The sequence below is a fragment of the Desmodus rotundus genome, chromosome 12, assembly GCF_022682495.2.
Source record: "Desmodus rotundus isolate HL8 chromosome 12, HLdesRot8A.1, whole genome shotgun sequence".
Lineage (NCBI taxonomy): Eukaryota > Metazoa > Chordata > Mammalia > Chiroptera > Phyllostomidae > Desmodus > Desmodus rotundus.
The window spans coordinates 65,433,657-65,451,611 of record NC_071398.1 but is presented as its reverse complement, the minus strand read 5'-3'; the positions used below and the strand labels follow the sequence as shown (position 1 = coordinate 65,451,611).

At 47.2% G+C, this 17,955-nt stretch overlaps 1 protein-coding gene across 1 annotated transcript in view; it reads left to right on the top strand.

Moving 5' to 3' along the window:
* The window catches only part of CD58 (CD58 molecule), a 53,135-nt gene extending 39,215 nt beyond the window's left edge, over window positions 1-13,920 (top strand). Inside the window, exons 4-5 of the mRNA XM_024570643.3 lie at window positions 7,954-8,022; window positions 10,574-13,920. Of these exons, the coding sequence (XP_024426411.2) occupies window positions 7,954-8,022; window positions 10,574-10,614 (110 nt within the window). The 3' untranslated portion in view covers window positions 10,615-13,920. The remainder of the gene's footprint in view (window positions 1-7,953; window positions 8,023-10,573) is intronic.
* The last annotated feature ends 4,035 nt before the right edge of the window (window positions 13,921-17,955 follow it).

The following is a 17,955-nucleotide window of genomic DNA, read 5'->3' as shown; positions in this document are numbered from 1 at the left end:
CTTCATAGCATTCTTAGTAACAGTTATGTTTGTACATGTGCTACAAGATTAAGTATTTGATACACCCGTCTGGGCCAGTGATTTTCAGCCAGTGTGCTGCAAGGATTTTTAAAACACACAATACCTGAATATTTAGTCAGGGACACTGGCCTTTTCCCCTTAGACTGTCAAACAAAAAAATGATAACAGCCAACACAATAGCCATCCAGTGTGAATGAATAAAAATTATGCCTACTTTCTTGTCAGATCGGCAAAAAAATACGTTTTTTGGTGTGCCCGCAGAATTTTAGTAGTTGTAGTTCACGTGCGCCCCGAGACCAAAGAGGCCGAAGGTCGCGGGTCTAGGCTAACACCCAGCTAAGCTCGTGAGAGGCTGTCTCGAAAACCTGTGGTTTTTCATGTTGTTTTAGTCGTAAGTACGTTTGTAATTGGCGATTTTTATTATCTGTTTCTTATGTTCTATCTTCAATTTACAAACAAAAGCATCAGTGTTTTGAAGTGGTTCCTTACAACATAAAAGATAAGCTGAATTATAGTGCTGACGATAATTCAGAATATCCACAGTGTAGACAGCAGACAGGATTCCCGGAGCAACTAGATAATACGAGTTTCTTTGGGCTGGGATAAGGCGATTCCCTGGATGACTGTTTTTTTTCTGAGCAAGCAACTGAAATATAGAAGGACAATTAGTAAGTATAACGAATATAAAAAACTTGAATTTTATTTGATGAGTGAGCTATTCTCTCTCTGTGTCCAGTGTATCACGCTTGCTGAAACTTCAAAAAGTGACAGGAAGCCATTAAAGTTATGGTTTCCTTTTCAGACAAAGCAGTGTGATTTCTCGGGTAAAACAAGTATTTGCAGAAAAAGTACAAAGTGAGTTCCGATTTGTAGCCCACGGATTTGGTCCCTAAAGGCAGAGAAGTGAGCAACCCCACAGAGGTGTCACTCCAAGTGGCACTGTTTACACAAGTCACACAATTGCCGAGAAGATTTAAAAACCAGCTGCAAGGTGAATGACAGTTGTTGTGCTGGGAGTGAACATTCCTTTATTAGTCCCGCCTCTTGGGTGGGGCTTGCTTGCCCAGTCACAGTGCGGGAATACAGTGGGCGTGCTAGCAGGTAGCTGCTTTATAGTGGGAGTGGCGGAAGAACAACGCCGGTGAGCTTCGGGCCTGCGTGCGGTGTGCACGAGGAGCAAGAGCCCCCCATGTACAGAATGAGTAAGCAGGTGGAAAGTTTCAAAAGCTCCCAGTGTTCCAGGTGGCAAAGTACTGGAAGGAAATCATTTCTGAATAAGATCCTATGTAGAATTAAATGGATGGAATATTTTAAGAGATTTTCAAGCATCCTGTCCTTGCATGGTTTTCATTTAACGTTTGCCATTAGAATTGAGTGCTTATACACCGAGAGTCCCAGTTATGATGGATGCAGACAGGCCCACTCCAAGACATATCATTATTAAAAGGCCAAAGGTTAAAGATAAAGAGAGACTCTTACAAGCAAGAGGAAAGAAGTTAGTTACCGAAGGCTGCCAGATGGGAGGGGAGAAGGGGAGAATGGGTGAGAGGTGAGGGCAGTAAGAAGAACAAATAGGTAGTTACAGAATAGCCATGGGGATGTGAAGTACAGTGTAGGAAATGGAGGAGCCAAAGAACTTACACACATGACCCATGGACATGAACAACGGTGGGGGATTGCCTGAGGGAGTGGGGGGTGCTGCGTGGAGGGGGGCAAAGGGGGAAAAGTCAGGTCAACTGTAATAGCATAATCAATAAAATATAATTTAAAAAGAATTGAATGCTTATGTAGAATGCTCTTCCCCGTACATACCATGAAGAAAAGGTTGTCACCATAATATCCCTCTCACTGATAGGAAATAAGAGTTGTGAATTTGAAAACAAGCCCTTTTTTGTTATTAAATAATTGTGATTCATCTTTTTAAATCTCCCCCCAAATTGATTCTTCACTTTACATTGTAGATTTTGAAAGTTTGAGACACATTGCTAGATAGTTCTTCGGTCCTTTAAACCCTGGAGAGTATGTTGACGTATGAGATATGTAGAGCAGGGGTCCTCTGTCTGCTATTCAGTAACGAAATGTTTTCTTTTCTGCAAAGCTGGGCCTGAACTTAATGATCCGAATGATTCTTTGCAGCAATTTAAAGTCCAGGGTCGCTTTCTTCCCTCCCCGATGATTTGGAATACTTTTCTGTGGAATTGCATGCATCACAACAGATATGAATCCATAAAGGTATAACACATAAATACTGGATTTCACTTGTTCAAGTGTTAGTTTTTAAAAAGGATATAATTCATTTTTAGAGAGAGGGGAAAGGAGGGAGAACGAGGGAGAGAAACATTGATGTTCGAGACAAACATCAATCGGTTGCCTCTCCCATGCCCCAGGCGTGTGCCCTGACCAGGAATCGAACTGGCAATCTTTCAGTTTGCAGGAAGTTGCCCAACCCACTGAGCCACAGCAGTCCGGGCTCAAGTGTTAATTTTTGATGCAGACATACTGATGCCTTATCAGCGAATCATAGTAACTCGCATTGACTAGCCTGCTACTGTTCAGCAAACCCTTCCAAATACGGTCTCATCTGCTCCTTACCACCACCATTCTAGACTAGACTGGCTGGACAGGAGCTGCTACTTAATTTTTAAGGTGAGGAGACAGGTTCTACAGCTGGGGTGACTTCACCACAGTCACCTTAGTGATGGAGACAGAATTAAAATGTAGGTCTTTGAATTTTGGAATTTTTTCCAATGATACCATCTTGATTCTATATGTCTCAAAATAAATCAAATGAAGAAGAATTTGGACTGACTCACAGGAATCAGCTAGCGTAAACCATACCATGTTAAGCAATAGGGCAAATTGTGGGGACTTTTGCAGAACCAGGGATCAAGTTTCTTCATCAGTAAATTATGTGGGGAGGGGGAAGAGAGGTGATAGGGAAAATTGGAGATTAATTAGATTTAAGAACCATTCATTCATTGCACTATATAGACCTTATTTGATCTTGATTCAAACAAAAAAAAATAGGAGAAATTGAAACCTTGACTAAATATTTGAGTATATTAAACAATTAGTTTTTTAGATGGTAATGCCATGGTTATGTGTTACAAACACTCCCTATCTTTTGGAAATGTAGACTGAAGTATTTATGACTTAGAAATCATGCTCTCTAGGGTCGAGCAGACAAGGGTTCCCATCTCTACTTGCTTCATAGCAAGTGGGAAGGGAGAAGAAGAGGGATGATGCACATTCTATTTAAAGATCAACCCAGTGTGGCATGCATCACTTCTAGTCACACCCCCTTGGCCACCCTGAGTTCATGGCCACGCCTAACTGAGGGAGTCTGGGGAACTGGGGAATGTCGTTGTCAGCTGGCTGGTCACATGTCCAGTGAAAACACAGGAATTCTCTTGCCAACGAAAAAGGAGAGATTGGGTAGTGCGAAAGGATAGATGCTTCTACTGTAGAATACTACCAAGTGAATATAACTTGTAACATTTTAAAGCACATGCAAAATCAAAATATACTTAAAGAATGGGATAGATAGTAAATATCAAAGTGCTACATTTTTTTTTGCACTTAATTGGCCATCTTGGGGACTCCCCTGGGTATATGCACCTAATTTGGAAACTCTTGATCTTGGGCTAGAACGGCAGTGGTGGAGGCTGGGGGAAGTGATGCAAGTAGGATGCATTTTTAAAAGAGAGCCAGCAGAACTTCCTGGTTTGGGCCGGGAGGGGAAGAAGGCTGCCTTGTAAGCCGTGATTAAATGACTACTAGTTTCTGGCCCAAGCAACCAGATAAATTGTGTCACTATTTATTGGTACTAGAAAACGGAAACAGTGGGTGTGTGGAGGAAATAAAAATTCCGTTAAGGACATGATGTTTGAGTTGCCTGTTAGATTTGAAGTGGAGACATGAAGTAAGGCCTTCTGATATGTCGCCAGGTCTCTAGTATATAGAGACCTGGCGACAGCTGGAGATGTAAATTTGGGCATAGAGTAAGGAGAGTGGGCAGTGAACGCCCTGGACTAGAGGAGATTATTTAGCGTGGATGTCACAGAGCAGAGTCCCAGGACGGGGGGACTCTGGCACTTAAGGCTGTCAAGGGGAAGAGGATCCAGCAAAGGACACTGAAAAGGACTGAAAGAGAGGTGGGAAGAAAAATCCAAAAATGTGGTGTCTCGGCAGCCTAGTGAAGAGGGAGTGATTCACTGTCAGTCAGTGCGAGGGACAGGGCAAAGAGGAAGAACAGAGAATTAAGAACTTCTGTTGTTGTGATCTCCCCTGAATCTCTGCTCTTCCAAAGTGATGACAGCATCTGGCGTCTTCCCTGGGAGAGAGGTTTTTGAAAGGAACTGTATCAATTAGCATCAGACTCAGCCGTTTAAAATGAAAATGTATCCATGGCTTAACGGTGAGATCCCTTCTTTCATGCTGAAAATCTGGAAGTAGGCAGCTCTGGGCACACTGTTGTTCTGTGAAGTTGTCAGAGACCCAAGAGCGGTCCGGCTCCTGCTGCCTCCCCATCTGTCTCAGGCAACAGGATTCAGAGGGAGAAATGGTCTGCCTTTTCCCTTTTAGGGAGACGGGACATACCACTGAACCCTTCTTGCATCTTATTGCCTAAAACTTAGTCACATGGTCAAACCTAGCTGCAAGAAAGGCTGGGCATTTAACCTTTTAGTTGAGTGTCAGTGTGCCCAGCTGAAAATCTGAGTTCTGTTACAAAAGAGCGGAGAGTGGATATGGTGGCAACTAGCAGTATCTGGCCAGGGGCCTCTCCAGTTGAACTCATAGTGACTGCCTATTTACTCTACTCCACCTGTGTTCCTAATAAGAGGAAAGGGTGTGGGGGAAAAAGATGGTGACAGAATAGGTGGAAGTTAGACTCACCTCATCCCTGGTCTGAACTGGATTACAGAACAATCAGCCTGGATAACCACCTGAAGAGTAGCTGAACAGACGCCTGTCACCAAGGGTTTGCAGAAGAAGCCGTGCTGAGACTGGCAGGAAGGGTGGAGGCCTGAAAAGAACTGGCCCTGCACCCGTGTGCAGCAGGGATTGAGAACCTATTTGAAGAAATAGTGATGGGAAACTTCTCTAACTTGGTGAAGGAAAAACACACATGTCCAGGAAACACACAGAGTCCCAAACAAGATGAACTGAAAGAGGCCTTCTTCAAGACACATCATGATTAAAAAGACAAAGGTCAAAGACAAAGACAGAATCTTAAAAGGAGTAAGAGAAAAATGGTTAGTTACCTACAAGGGAGCTCCCATAAGACTGTCAGCTTATTTCTCAACAGAAACATTTCAGGCCAGAAGGGACTGGAGTGAAATATTCAAAGTGATGAAAAGCAAAGACCTACAACCAAGACAACTCTATGCAGCAAGGCTCTCATTTAAAATTGAAGGAGAAATAAAGAGCTTTCTAGACAAGAAAAAGCTGATAAGTTCATTACCACCAAACCAGTATTGCAACAAATGTTAGAGTCTTCTTTAAGAAGAAGAAGAAAAAAAGAGGAGCATAGTTATAAAGAATAAAGTGGCCATAAGTACATGTCTATCAATAATCATTCTAAATGTAAATGGATTAAATGCTGCAATCAAAAGACATAAGGTAGCTGAATGGATAAGAAAACAAGAGCTGTGTGTGTGTGTATACTGTGTGTGTGCGTGTATATACTGTGTGTGTGTGTGTGTATGTATACATGCTGTCCTTAAGAGACCAACCTCAAATGAAGGATAGAGACTAAAAGTAAAGGGATGGAAAAATATTTCATGCAGATGGAAATGAAAAGAAGCTAGGGTGGCAATACTTAGACAAAATAGACTTTACAAGAGAGGCTACAATAAGAGACAAAGAAGGGTATTGCATGACGATAAAGGGAACAATCCAACAAGAGGGTACAGCCCTTGTAAACAATTATGCACACAGCTTAGGAGCCCCTAAATATGTAAAGCAAATCTTGATGGGCGTGAGGGGAGAACTTGACAGTAATACAGTCACAGCAGGGGATTTTAAGGCCCCACTGACATCAATGGCTAGATCTTTCAGACAAAAAATCAACAAGGAAACAGTGGTTTTCAATGCACACTGGACGAGATGCGTTTGATATTTTCAGAGCATTTTACCCCAGGAACATACATTATTTTAAATAGGCAGAATATACATTATTTTAAACAGGCACATGAAATATCTTGTAGATAGACTATGTGTTAGGACACAAAACAAGCCTCAATAAATTTAAGAAGATTGAAGTCATATCAGGCATCATCTCTGACCACAGTGGTATGAAACTAGAAATCATACACCATGATCAAGTGAGATGTATTCCTGGGATGCAAGGTTGGTACAATATCCACAAATCAATTTCTGAGATACACCGCATAAGTAAAAGGAAGGGTAGAAATCATATGATCATATCCATAGATGCAGGAAAAGCATTTGATAAAATCCAGCACCAATTTATGACTTAAAAAAAACTCTCAGTGGGAATAGAAGTAACAAACCTTATCATAATAAAGGTCATATATGACAAACCTGCAGCCAACATAATAGTCACCAAGGAGAAACTAAAAGCTTTTCCCTTAAGACCGGGAACAAGACAGGGATGTCTGCTTTCACCAATGTTATTCAACACAGTACTGGAAGTCCTAGCCACAGCAGTCAGACTAGAAGAATAAATAAAAGGCATCCAAATTGGAAAGGAAGAAGTCAAACTGTCATTATTTGCAGAGGTGATATGATAGTGTACATAGAAAGCCCAAACATTCCATCAAAGAAACTAGAACTGATAATACATGTAGTAGGATAGAAAATTAACATTCAGAAATTGGTTGCATTTCTGTATACCAATAATGAACTATCAGAAAGAGAAACGAAGAGAAAACAATCCCATTTATAATTGCATCAAAAATACCTAGGAATAAGTTTAACCAAGGGGGTAAAAGATCTGTACTTGGAGAATTATAAGACACTGAAGAAAGGAATTGAAGAAGATACAAATAAATAGAAATATATCCATGTTCATGGATAGGAAGAATTAACATCATTAAAATGTCTATACTAACCAAAGCTATCTATAGATTTTTAATTGGGTTGTTTGATTTTTTTGGTGTTGAGTAGTATGAGTTCTTTATAAATTTTGGATGTTAACCGCTAATCAGGTGTATCATTGGTGAATATCTTCTCCCATTTGTGCTATTGATGTTTTTTTGCTGTGCAAAGGAAATAGCAGTTGATTGTCTTTATCTGTGGTAGTGATGTTCTATAAAGTCACTGCAAGCACAGACCTAGCCGACGCTGAACCGCTGCCCCCAGGAGAAATACCAGGGTAGGCTCCTGCCAGCCTCCGGTCACAACGGTTTTGGCAAAATATCAATAGATAACCTTGTCGTTTTTTTTTAAAAAAAGACATCTTAATTAATACATATCACCGACTAATTCACATCGAACTCACGGCCAACAGCTTAAATGAAGCTTACCTAACATACATATTTTCTTTGTAAGGCACGTCACAGCCTTCTCGTGTGCAGGGCTACCAGACAGCATTTCAGCACTGTGCCTGGGGCCCATTTCAACAGTGGGATCACCAACCAAAAAACCAAACCAAAAATACGTGCAAAAGCAGAACCAAGGAGAACAGGAACAGAACACTCGTTCATGGTGTGAGAGCTGAAACAGGAGGCAGAGCGCTGCCTTGCTCAGACTCGGCAGGACACGTGCAGCGGGGGACTTGTGTTTTCATCTCTCTGCTGCGCGTGTCCACAGGTGACTGAGAAGGAGCTGCGAGTGCTGGTTTGGGGAATACAAATAAGTTTTAGCAAGTGGGTAAATTGTAAGCCTGGAAACTGCAAATGCAGGGCATCAACTATATATCTATTTTGATCAGTTGAGCTAATTGTATTTCTTTTCTTTTTTTTACAGATAATTCAAGGCATAGATATCTACTTGTACCCGCGATAGTAATAGCATCCTTGTGCATGCTTATAATGTGTATGTATACTTTTCTTTAAAACTAAAATTTTTCAAACTTGAATTGGTATTTCAAAGGCTACAAAAGGAAGATTTCAAAGTTGAAAACAAAGTTTGAAATTTTAGGCAGTTTGAAAGAAACAAACGTTTGTTTTACTTGTTGTCTGGGTTGTGGAGTGTGCCAGGTTCCTCCAAGATTCTGCTTTGTTTTTAGGTGGAATGAATCCTGGGGCTGCGGTAAGCTTTCCAGGCAGGGGCACAGCTGGATATTCCTGGGGCCTAATCCACAGCCTCCTGCTGTCTTTGGTCCTCTTCGACATATAGTTATACTTCTGGGCTTCGAGTTAGATTTTGCAAAAGACCCCTTGCTCTTGGCTGCTATAGTTGTGATGTGCACATCTTATAGCCTAGGAGGGCCCAGGTGGGGGGAACTTTTGTTGAGTTGGGTGACTTGGAGTAGGTATTAATGATCTGGCATTCCTTCCTGAGCCTTCCTCAGTCCCCCAGAGATCTTGGGCCAACCTAGAAAGCAGCCCATATGCCCTGGAGAACTGGTGGCCAGACAAGCAACCGTTTCTCAAGTCCCAAAGGACATTGACCAGATGTGGTCAGATGTCCTTGCAACTCCATCAGTTTCCATGTCAGCCGTCACCAGAGGGTGTTTGCAAGACTGATTTGTCCCTCCCACGGGGAGTGCTGAAGAGGAAGCTTTCTGCAAGGCGATGGCATTTAGGGCCTGTGTCATTTCACACACACGCTTTAAACCAAGGGGGGCAAACTAGATTTCCGTTTTCTGAGACCTGCACTATTCACTAAGTGGGTACTAGCCCCATGTAGTGATTTACGTCTAAAATTTAATTAACTAAAAATAAATAAAATTTAAAATTTAGTTCTTCGGTCGAACTAGCCACCTTTCAAATTCTCGGTAGCCACGCACCATAAAAATGGTTAGTGGCTACCATTTTTATTTTTACTGATATTTTTAAAAATACTTTTTATTTTTATTTATTGATTTGAGAGAGAGAGAGAAACATTGATTTGTTGTCCACTTATTTATGCACTCCTTGGTTGATACTTGTATGTGCCCTGACTGGGCATCAAACTCGCAACCTTGGTGTGATGGGACAACGCTCTAAGCCACTGAGCCAGCTGGCCAGGGGCTGGCTGCCGTGTTGGATAGCCTAGATAGGAAACAGCTCCCCCATTGCAGCAAGTTCTGTTGGTCAGTGCCGACCTAGACTATGTGGGGATATTGGCACTGGGATATGATTTCCCAAGGGTACTGTTTCCATACCACAAATACCAGGTTGCAAATACTATGAAGACCCCTAAGTAATAGAGTATCAATTCATTGACTCACCTCTAAACAAGTTATAAAAAGTCAGCTGAAGAAAGTTTTAAGGCATCACTACCAATGAGTAAAATTTGGATCTCAAGTGTTCTTTTTTTTTTAAGTTATTTTTAATTCCCAAATAGTGGGTATTAGAGTTAGTCATCTCCTCACCAGATTGGTCCCCAGAAATCAAAATCATTTTTCACTCAGTGTTGTTAGGGGCCTTTCACCAGAAGACCTGAACCAAAGGAAGGGGCCACTGTGTACCCAAACTCTGTGACAACTGCTTGATTTAACTTAAAAAAAAAAAAAAAAAAGCTCATTCAATGGAAAGGAAATTACTCCAGGCATCAGTACTGCTAGCACCATATAACTTGAAAAAAAAAAATGTTCTAAAAAATAATTTCTTTGGCAAGCATCCCAACTCTAAAGCCATTAGTTGGAAAATGGTGAGGTTCTTGGTCTGGAGCTTTTGGAGGGAGAGGCGAATGGAAACAGTTCCAGCGTTGACAAACACCTTTACATGCTCAGTCACGCCTGTGGGCGAGGCTGCTGGACCACTAGCGTGGCTCCAGGCCAAGGCTGATGCTTTGCGGGAAAGAAACTGATGCCTACACATCTAAGCCTGTGCTGCCCGACACAGTAGCTGTGAGCCGCCTGTGGCTCTTGAGCCCTTGAAGTGAGCGAGTCCAAGTCGAGATGTGCTGTAAGTATAACATGCACACTAGATTTATAAGACTTAGAATAAGAAAAGGAATGTGAAATATCTCATTAGATGAGATTAGATATGAGATTAGATATCTCATTACATGTTGAAAGTATTTTTATACATTGGGCTAATAAATGAAATATATTATGAAAATTAATTTTACTGATTTATTTTTACTCTGTAACGTGGCTACTAAAATTTTGTAAATACTTGAGTGGCTCACATTATACTTCCGTTGGGCAGCGTTCGTCCCAGCCACTCTAGTCTTGCCTTCGTCTTTATGCCCTAGCTGCTCTGGAAATAACCATTTTCTCAGCAGCTTTTGCCTTTCTATCATCTGATGACTAATTTTGGAACAACTCTCTGTGGCCAATTTCATTTAAGCATTCAGGAGAGTGAGGAATGCCAGCTCGACGGGGCTCTGGTTTCAGAGTTTTCCAGATTCGGGTCTCTAAGAGGCAGTTAGTGGCTGCAGATTTCCGCTTCTGTTTCCAGTTCTTTAACTGAGATGAAAATCTCTTCCTTCGTAGGTTATTGGAAATACAGCAGAAGACCGGGACCAACCTCGTAAGTACCCTGTGGACTGTGCAGTGGGTAAAGTGTGTGTCATATTCTAGAACCAGAACAGCCTAGAGGTTGAGTGCCTGCCACCTGGGGAGGGAGCCAGATTCCACGTATCTGCCAGCACCCCGAACCGTAATCAGTGACATCAGCAGATATACTGACGGCAGCTCGTTAAGCACCACCCGCATGCCCCACCCTGTGCCGGCCACTTCCGTACCTCATCCAGCCCTCTCAGTGAGCCTTCCACGGGGTATCAGTGCCGTTCGCTCAAGATGCTGAGTGTGACCCTCAGAGGAGTCAAGCCCCGTTGTTAGTAAGTGGTGGGCCGAGGTGCTATGTAGGTCTTCAGACTCCAGGGGTTACACCACTCACCAGCACAGTCCCTGCCCCCCACACCTGGAGCATTGGCCCGAGGACTGAGTTCTCTTCGGGCGCCAGGGCCAGAGCTGGGCCTGGGCCTGGGCCTGTGTTGCAAACAAAAGATAGGACACCCATGTAATTAGCAGTGACAGTGTGGTTAGTCAACTGCCATAAGGAGGCTCCCTAAGGCCCCTCGTGATAGATCCCACTGGTGGTAGGAGGCAGGGGCCTATGAGCTGTGCTCTGAGGGGTGAAGGGAAGAGACAGGGCCCAGGGCTGTAGAAGGCAGGATAGGAGGGGCAAGTCATCCTCTTTGCGGTGGCAGATGGCAGGGGCAACAGGAAGATGGGGCTCAACTGGCAGGTCGGGCCAGACCAAGACATGGAGAGTTGCTGAGAGTTTTGGGTCTTTTCTTCGGGGAAGCCACTGCGGAATTTTGAGCAGAGCTTCGCTTTAGAAAGATCAGTCTGCTAGCAGAGATCAGGATGGATTAATGGGCAAGTGGCCAGAGGCGGGGACACCGGGGAGTGGATAGATAGAATAGTCCAGCCCAGCGCAGAGGGCCTGAATCAGCAGTTCGTGGCAGAAATGAGGATGAAGGGCTAGGTTTGCGAGGACGTCGGAGGTTGTGTGAGCAGTAGAAGTTCAGCAGGGCGGGCGGCTCTGGCCCCGCAGTTGCTGGGTGTAAATGCCAGCTGCGTCTCCCAGGCCCCGGACTAGTCACTTACCCTCTCTGTGCCTCGATGTCTTCCGTGGAAAATGGGCGTCACAGTAGTACAGACGTGACAAGGACAGCCATGTAACAACAGCGTAGAAATAGCACGCAGAAACAAGTTAATGTAAGTAAAATGCTTCCAACAGTGACTGGCTCATACTCCAGCTTAATAAATGTTTGCTATTAGGATTATTAACATTCTGCAAGAAAGAAGCCAAACGACAAGATTTCTGACCCTGGTGCCCAGAAGACAGTGGTACCACCAGGCACAGCCACGCAGTCAGACAGGGCTCTTCTTTGGAAGGAAAAATGATGAATTTGGGCTTTGACAGGTTGAGTTTGGGGTGCGGGCACATTGCTTGAGTAGCGATCTTCAGCAGGTAGTTGGAGAAGGGGCTTTAGGGGCTGGGGCTGGAGTTGCAGATTGGGGAGCAGCCTGAGCAGGACAGTAACCGCTATCCTGAGCACCTGAGGTCACCAGGGAAGAGAGGCAGGAGGTCCTGGGGTGGGGGGAAGAGCGGGGGGTGCCAGGTGGGTGCAGTCCACGCTGTGAGAGATCTGGGGCGAGGGGCCCCGTGTTAAAGCTGCAGAGAGGCAGAGGAGGAAGACGGGTGGTCAAGACCTTTGACTTGGTGAGTTGCTGCTTTTCAAGCAAGCCTTTGCGTGTGTGGTTGGAGTGGGGCTGAGGGGAGGCCGGCTGTGCGGCAGTCTGGGTGAGGTCAGACCAATGGCTGGACTACGAGGGTTCCTTTCTCCCCAGCTGTGGGGTGGGACAGTGACCAGCTGACCCTGGAAGTCAGCTGTGGCAGAAGACTGGGGGCAAGGATTCCAGGGGACAGCTCAGCTAGCCAGGAGGCACAGGCTGGGCAGGGCAGTGAGGCTGTGAGGGGCTGATGGGCCGGAGGCCACGTGGAGAGGGGCTGGAGGGGAGTCGGGCAGCCAAAGGCACATTGCAGTGAGGAGCAGGTGTGCCAGCAGTGAGGTGGAGCATTTCGGATGAGTGCCAGGTGAGGGTGGGGTCCAAGGTGCACCTCTGCTGGGGTCCCGCTGGTGGCAGTGGAGGCTTGGCCATCGTGAACAATGGCAGCACCGGTCATGTGGGTGAGGGTTGTCATCTGGGGCCACTGAGAGAGGTGATGGAGTATTCCAGAACTTCCTCCTTCAAGGGCTCCTTTACTTTTTCCACAAACACTTGTGGAGATGCCCTGATGGTAGGCACTGTGTTGGTGGGATGCTGAGAAAGCCTGTTGGGGCCCCTGCCGTTGAGAAGCTGCGGTCACACTGGGGAGAACGGATGACTGCCTGAGACACAGAAGCACTTAGGCAAGCGGCACGTGGTGACTGCAGGGGTTGGCCCCTGCGAGGGGAGGTGAGGACAGTGAAGGGGGAGACGCAGGCTGGATCTCCAAAGCAAGAGCGGTGTAGAAAAGGGGCCCCAGCGGGGAGAGGCAGCCGAGGCAGAGGTCTGGAGGGGCACCAACCTGGCCATTTGCTGGAGAGGCCTGCTCAGCACCAAGTTGAAGAAGTGGCAGCAGAGTCTGAACGTTTGCAGGGAAATCTTCGGGAGTCAGGGCCCCTAAAGGGACAGGTGTGGTCACAGGGAGCCCGGGCAGCTTCCCGAGCAGGAGAGATTTGTGTGAAACGCTGCTTTGGGATCACGAGTCCAGGAAGGTAGAACTGACATCTTGGGGTGACGTCCTGGGGGGAAACCTGGGTGGCTTGGGGCTGCCGTGGGAGAGGGGCTCACTTTTCTCAGTATATTTTCATATAATCGGTATACTATTCAAATTTTGCACTTTGTGTGTTTCCTGCCTATTTGGTAATAATTTTTAAATTTAAAGAGCCCACTGTGGCTTCAGGGGGTATGCCCTAAACTCACTGAGGAAAGTTCCGGGTATGATGGAGGGGCAGGGATTAGGGGAACAGTTGGGGGGGGGGGTAAGTATAACCAGGAGCAAATGCAGACTTGTCACCTCTCCTTGAGGACGGTGTCCGGAAGGTTGAAGCCCAGGTGGACGTATCTGGGGACAGCCACGAAGACACAGATGTCAGAGGGAGAGCGGACGAGACAGTGCAGCTTCGGCAGCTGCCAGGAGTGCTGGTGTTCTCCGTTTGTGCTAAATGTCTGGAAAACAGCAAAATCGATCAAATTAAAAAGGCAGCAGAGTCGCCTCTTTCTCTGGGGGGGGGGAAGATTGGCAGGCGGCACCTCAGCCCACAGGGGAGCTGGCAACGCAGGCCTGATTCTTTGGCAGTGGCTGAAACAGGCTGTGGGGTGGGCGGGGAGACCCCTGGGAAGAGGGCGGAGTGGGGGGGAGGGGGGCACAAGCTTGTCAAGGTGCTGCTCTCAGGGAGGCCTGGTCTGGCCAGAACTAGTTTGAGAAGGGCCGCCCCTTCCATCCCCCTCGGAAATCACAGCACGCGTTTCCTTGTTCTGTGAGGCTCCGACTGAGAGAAGCTCCGATGTGTCTCCCTTTCCCTGAGCCTGCGACCCAGCTGGCACTTCTGTAAAGGCTGGCGCTAGAGTCCTATGTTTTGGGAACTCCCGTCTGATCTGCCCTGGTCTGTGGAAATCTGGACTGTGGAGGGGACGAAAAGCAGAGAAGTGGAAGGTGGAGGGGCATGCTCGGGTGGGGGCAGGGGGACTTCCTCTGAGCTAACCCAGGCGTCTGTCCGCATCGCAGAGGCCATGGAGAAGTTGCGGTGGCAAGGCGGTCACCCGGGAGAGTCACGTGGCAAAGAAGGAAATACATGTTGGAAGGGGCAGCAGGTCGGTGTGGGCCTTCCTGGCTCGTCTCAGCTCTGCTGGGCGGAGACTGTAGTTCTGCTCCAAGACTGAGTCGGGGAGGAGACAGGTTGTTAATTAGTGCTGCCCACAGCCCAAGGTAGCGCTTCTGAAGGTGGCACTCCTGTGGCCTCCAGACCAGTCTCCCTCCAGCTCTGCTCCCTAGCACCCTTGCTGCTGATGGATTTATCACAAAAGGGCAACTCACATTTGAATGGGAGGGTAATCGTGACTCTTGACCTGCAACACCTACTGACTGCATTTTTCCAGGTACTGATGGGGACACTTGTTTTTTGCAGCTCCAGTTGATGGCTTCTAGAAGACGAAATCAGACCCTTGATCATGAACTTTAAAAGCCATGTGATTTACCATCGTATATTTTTATACCATCTTTTTTAAAGTAGCGATGAAGTCTACAGTGTCTTCCCCACCTCAATATCTATCTGTCTCTCTCTCTCTCTCTGTCTCATTCTCTCCCTCACTTTTTCCCCAGGCTCTCCTTTTTCCAGATTTGTGTTATGCCCTGGCCATTGTTGGTTGGAATGTCTTCCCACAGATCAGAAGGTTGCAGGTTGGCATCCTAGTCAGGGCACATACCCAGGTTTTACGTTCAGTCCACCTGGTCGGGGTGCGTATGAGAGGCAACCAGGCGATGCTTCTCACATCGATGGTTCTCTCTCTTTCCATTCCTCTCTCTCTAAAAGCAATGAAAAAATATCCTCAGGTGAAAATTTTAAAAATGTATTATTTTTTATTTATTGATTTTAGAGAGAGACAGGAAGGGGAGAGAGAAAGAACCACCGATTTGTTATTTCACTTATTTATGCACTCATTGCTGGCTGCTGAGTGCCCTGGCTGGGGGTCGAAACCGCAGCCTTGGTGAATGGGGATGGTGCTCTCACCGATGACCTACCTGGTCAGGGCTGCGTCGTGTTCAACGAAACTTGAGGAACCTGAGAGAAGTCGGAGCTCAGCCGACAGACATGTGTTAGTTGCTCCACTGTCCATGTACTTTATAACACATTGTAAATAAATGTAAATGTGTACATAAACAAGTAGGGAGTTCGGCTCTTTTTTCCTCTGAAGTTAGAAAATTAAAATTGTCACATCCCTCAGGAGATAAAGGCTTTTTGCTGAAATCTATATCCCACTTGTCTTTTGTTTTAGAGGAAAAAGAATTCACAGTGAGATTGGTGGTGGGGAGGAGAGGAGGAGAGGGACAAAGCCCTTTTGCTCATGGGTGCGTGGACGCTGATGGGAGGCAGGTCTCAGGGGTCTTCTGTTTCCCACAGAGACACCCCGGCCCCCCACCCCCCAAATGCAGGTGTAGGACCTGGGCTGGGCAGGGAGACTCATGTCATTAACATCTCACCCATTTAGGGCCTTGTGTTAGTGGTCACACTGACAGGTGGATGGGGGAGAACTCTTAGAAACCATTCCAACATATACTAGTGCAGGAGGAAGTAGGTGGCCCCGGCCCCAGCCCCGGCCCCAGCCCCGTGCGGGTCTCAGGTAGCCACCACCGTTGCCTGTGCCCCTGGCGGCTGGGCCTAGAGGGGGAAGGCCTCCGCCTGGGTTCTCTCTGCTTCCAGACCATCCCTCAGCTTTGGTGCTCCTGCCGCCCGGCACCCCCTTTTCTGCGTCTCTCTGTGCTTCCTCATCCCGTGCAGATTTTAGCACTCAGTCAATGTCACTCTGTCAACGCTGCGTTCTTGCAGCATCTGAGTGTTTCAGAACCTACAACGCAACATCCTGGCACGGTCTCCGCCGAGATCTTGACTTCCCCTTTCTCACCAGCCCTGCCCCAGTCCCGCCCCAACCTTTTCCTCCTGGACGCCTGCAGCCTCCGCAGTCCCAGGGTCCCTGCCCTGCTGTCCTCCGCGTCACTTCCTCGGGGCCCACCGACCCGCCAGCCAGCGGCCCCACCAGTGCTCTCCAGCCTTCACATTCTTCTTCCTGCTTTGGATCCTCGTCGTTCCTCATTGGTATTGCTGCTTGACCTTCACGCTCTTCCCTCTACTTGACTTTCTCATTTGGCCAAATCCCAACCGTGATTGTAGTGACCGCCACTGAGTTCCCTCCCAAACTGCTGAACATCCCTGGAGAAGAAGGCCCCGGCGGACTCAGTTTCATGTCGGTGACTGCAGATGTCACACGGATCCACGGCGTTTCTAGGATGTGCACATGATGTCGCCCTGGTCTGAGCACTGTCTCCTCATCGCTCATCTTAGACCTGCAGGCCTGGCCTCTCAACTCCCCCCTCCCCGTGCTTCCTCTGCCACTGACAATAGAAACATTCAGAAAGCCCCTGGGCCTCCCCTGTTCACACCCCCAGCTGCACTGGCCGGGTGCTCGCCCCCAACCACCCCCTGCGGGCTCCTGTTACTGTAGATGAATTCCTGCCTCTTCTAAAGCCAGTCTCTGCTTTTCTTACTTTCCTGTCTGCTGGAGCTAACAGAAACCACAGACTGGGTGGCTGAACGAGTTTATTATTATTAATATTATTATTATTATTTTTGCACAGCCCTTGAGGCTGGGGCGTCTAAGACCCAGGTGCCAGCCGGTTTGGTCCTGGTGAGGGCCTCCTCCCTTCCAGGCAGGGAGAGGGCTCTAGTGTCTCCTGACTGAGGAGGATCTCTGTTCCATCGGATTAGGTCCCCACCCTGATGACCTCATTTAACTTTTTTGCCTGTTCACAGGCTCGCTCTCCAAATGCAGTCACACTTGAGGGTAGGGCTTCAACACACAGGTTTCAGGGAACAGACCTTCTGTCTCTACCACAGCAACACTTATGCAGAGGACATCAGCCAGTGGGTCACCTCTCTCCTCCACCATCGGCTTTGGCCTCGCCACTACACCCTCGGAACGTCACTTCTATGATCAAAACCCCAGGAGACTCCAGATCCCATCTCCCCATCCAGGTCTCGTCTCACTGCTCTGCCATCTTCCATGGGGACTTCCTCGGGGGAGCGCTCTGTTCTTCCTGTGTCTGACCACTCTCCCCCTGTTCTTTCTAGAGCCCACCTGCGCCAGGTGTTCAGCCCCACTGCTTGTCACGGTGATCATCAGTCCCCTCGCCCTAGGGTCCCACGGTCAGTTCTCAGGCCTGTCTTCCACAGTGGCATGCCTCCCAGGTATCCGTGCTTGCAGGTGCTAGGTTCCATGGGGCACGCGAGATGAAGAATTCTCTCGGTGTGACCAGACAGCACACCTGTGAGCATGTGGGGCGAGGGCACAAAGCCCTACCAGAAGGGCCCACGAAGAACCACGGAATTGCAGCCACGAGACCAGCAGTGCCACGCCTTTGTACTGGTCCGGGAGATCCAAACATGTCCACACAGAATCCGTGCGTGGGTGTTTGCTGCACTCCACAGAGACGCCACACGAAGGGTGTACAGAAGGCCGGGTGGGGCCGAACTCCCCAAGATAGTCTTTTAAAAAATTTATTGGGCTGACACTGGTTAATAAAATCATATAGGTCTCAGGTG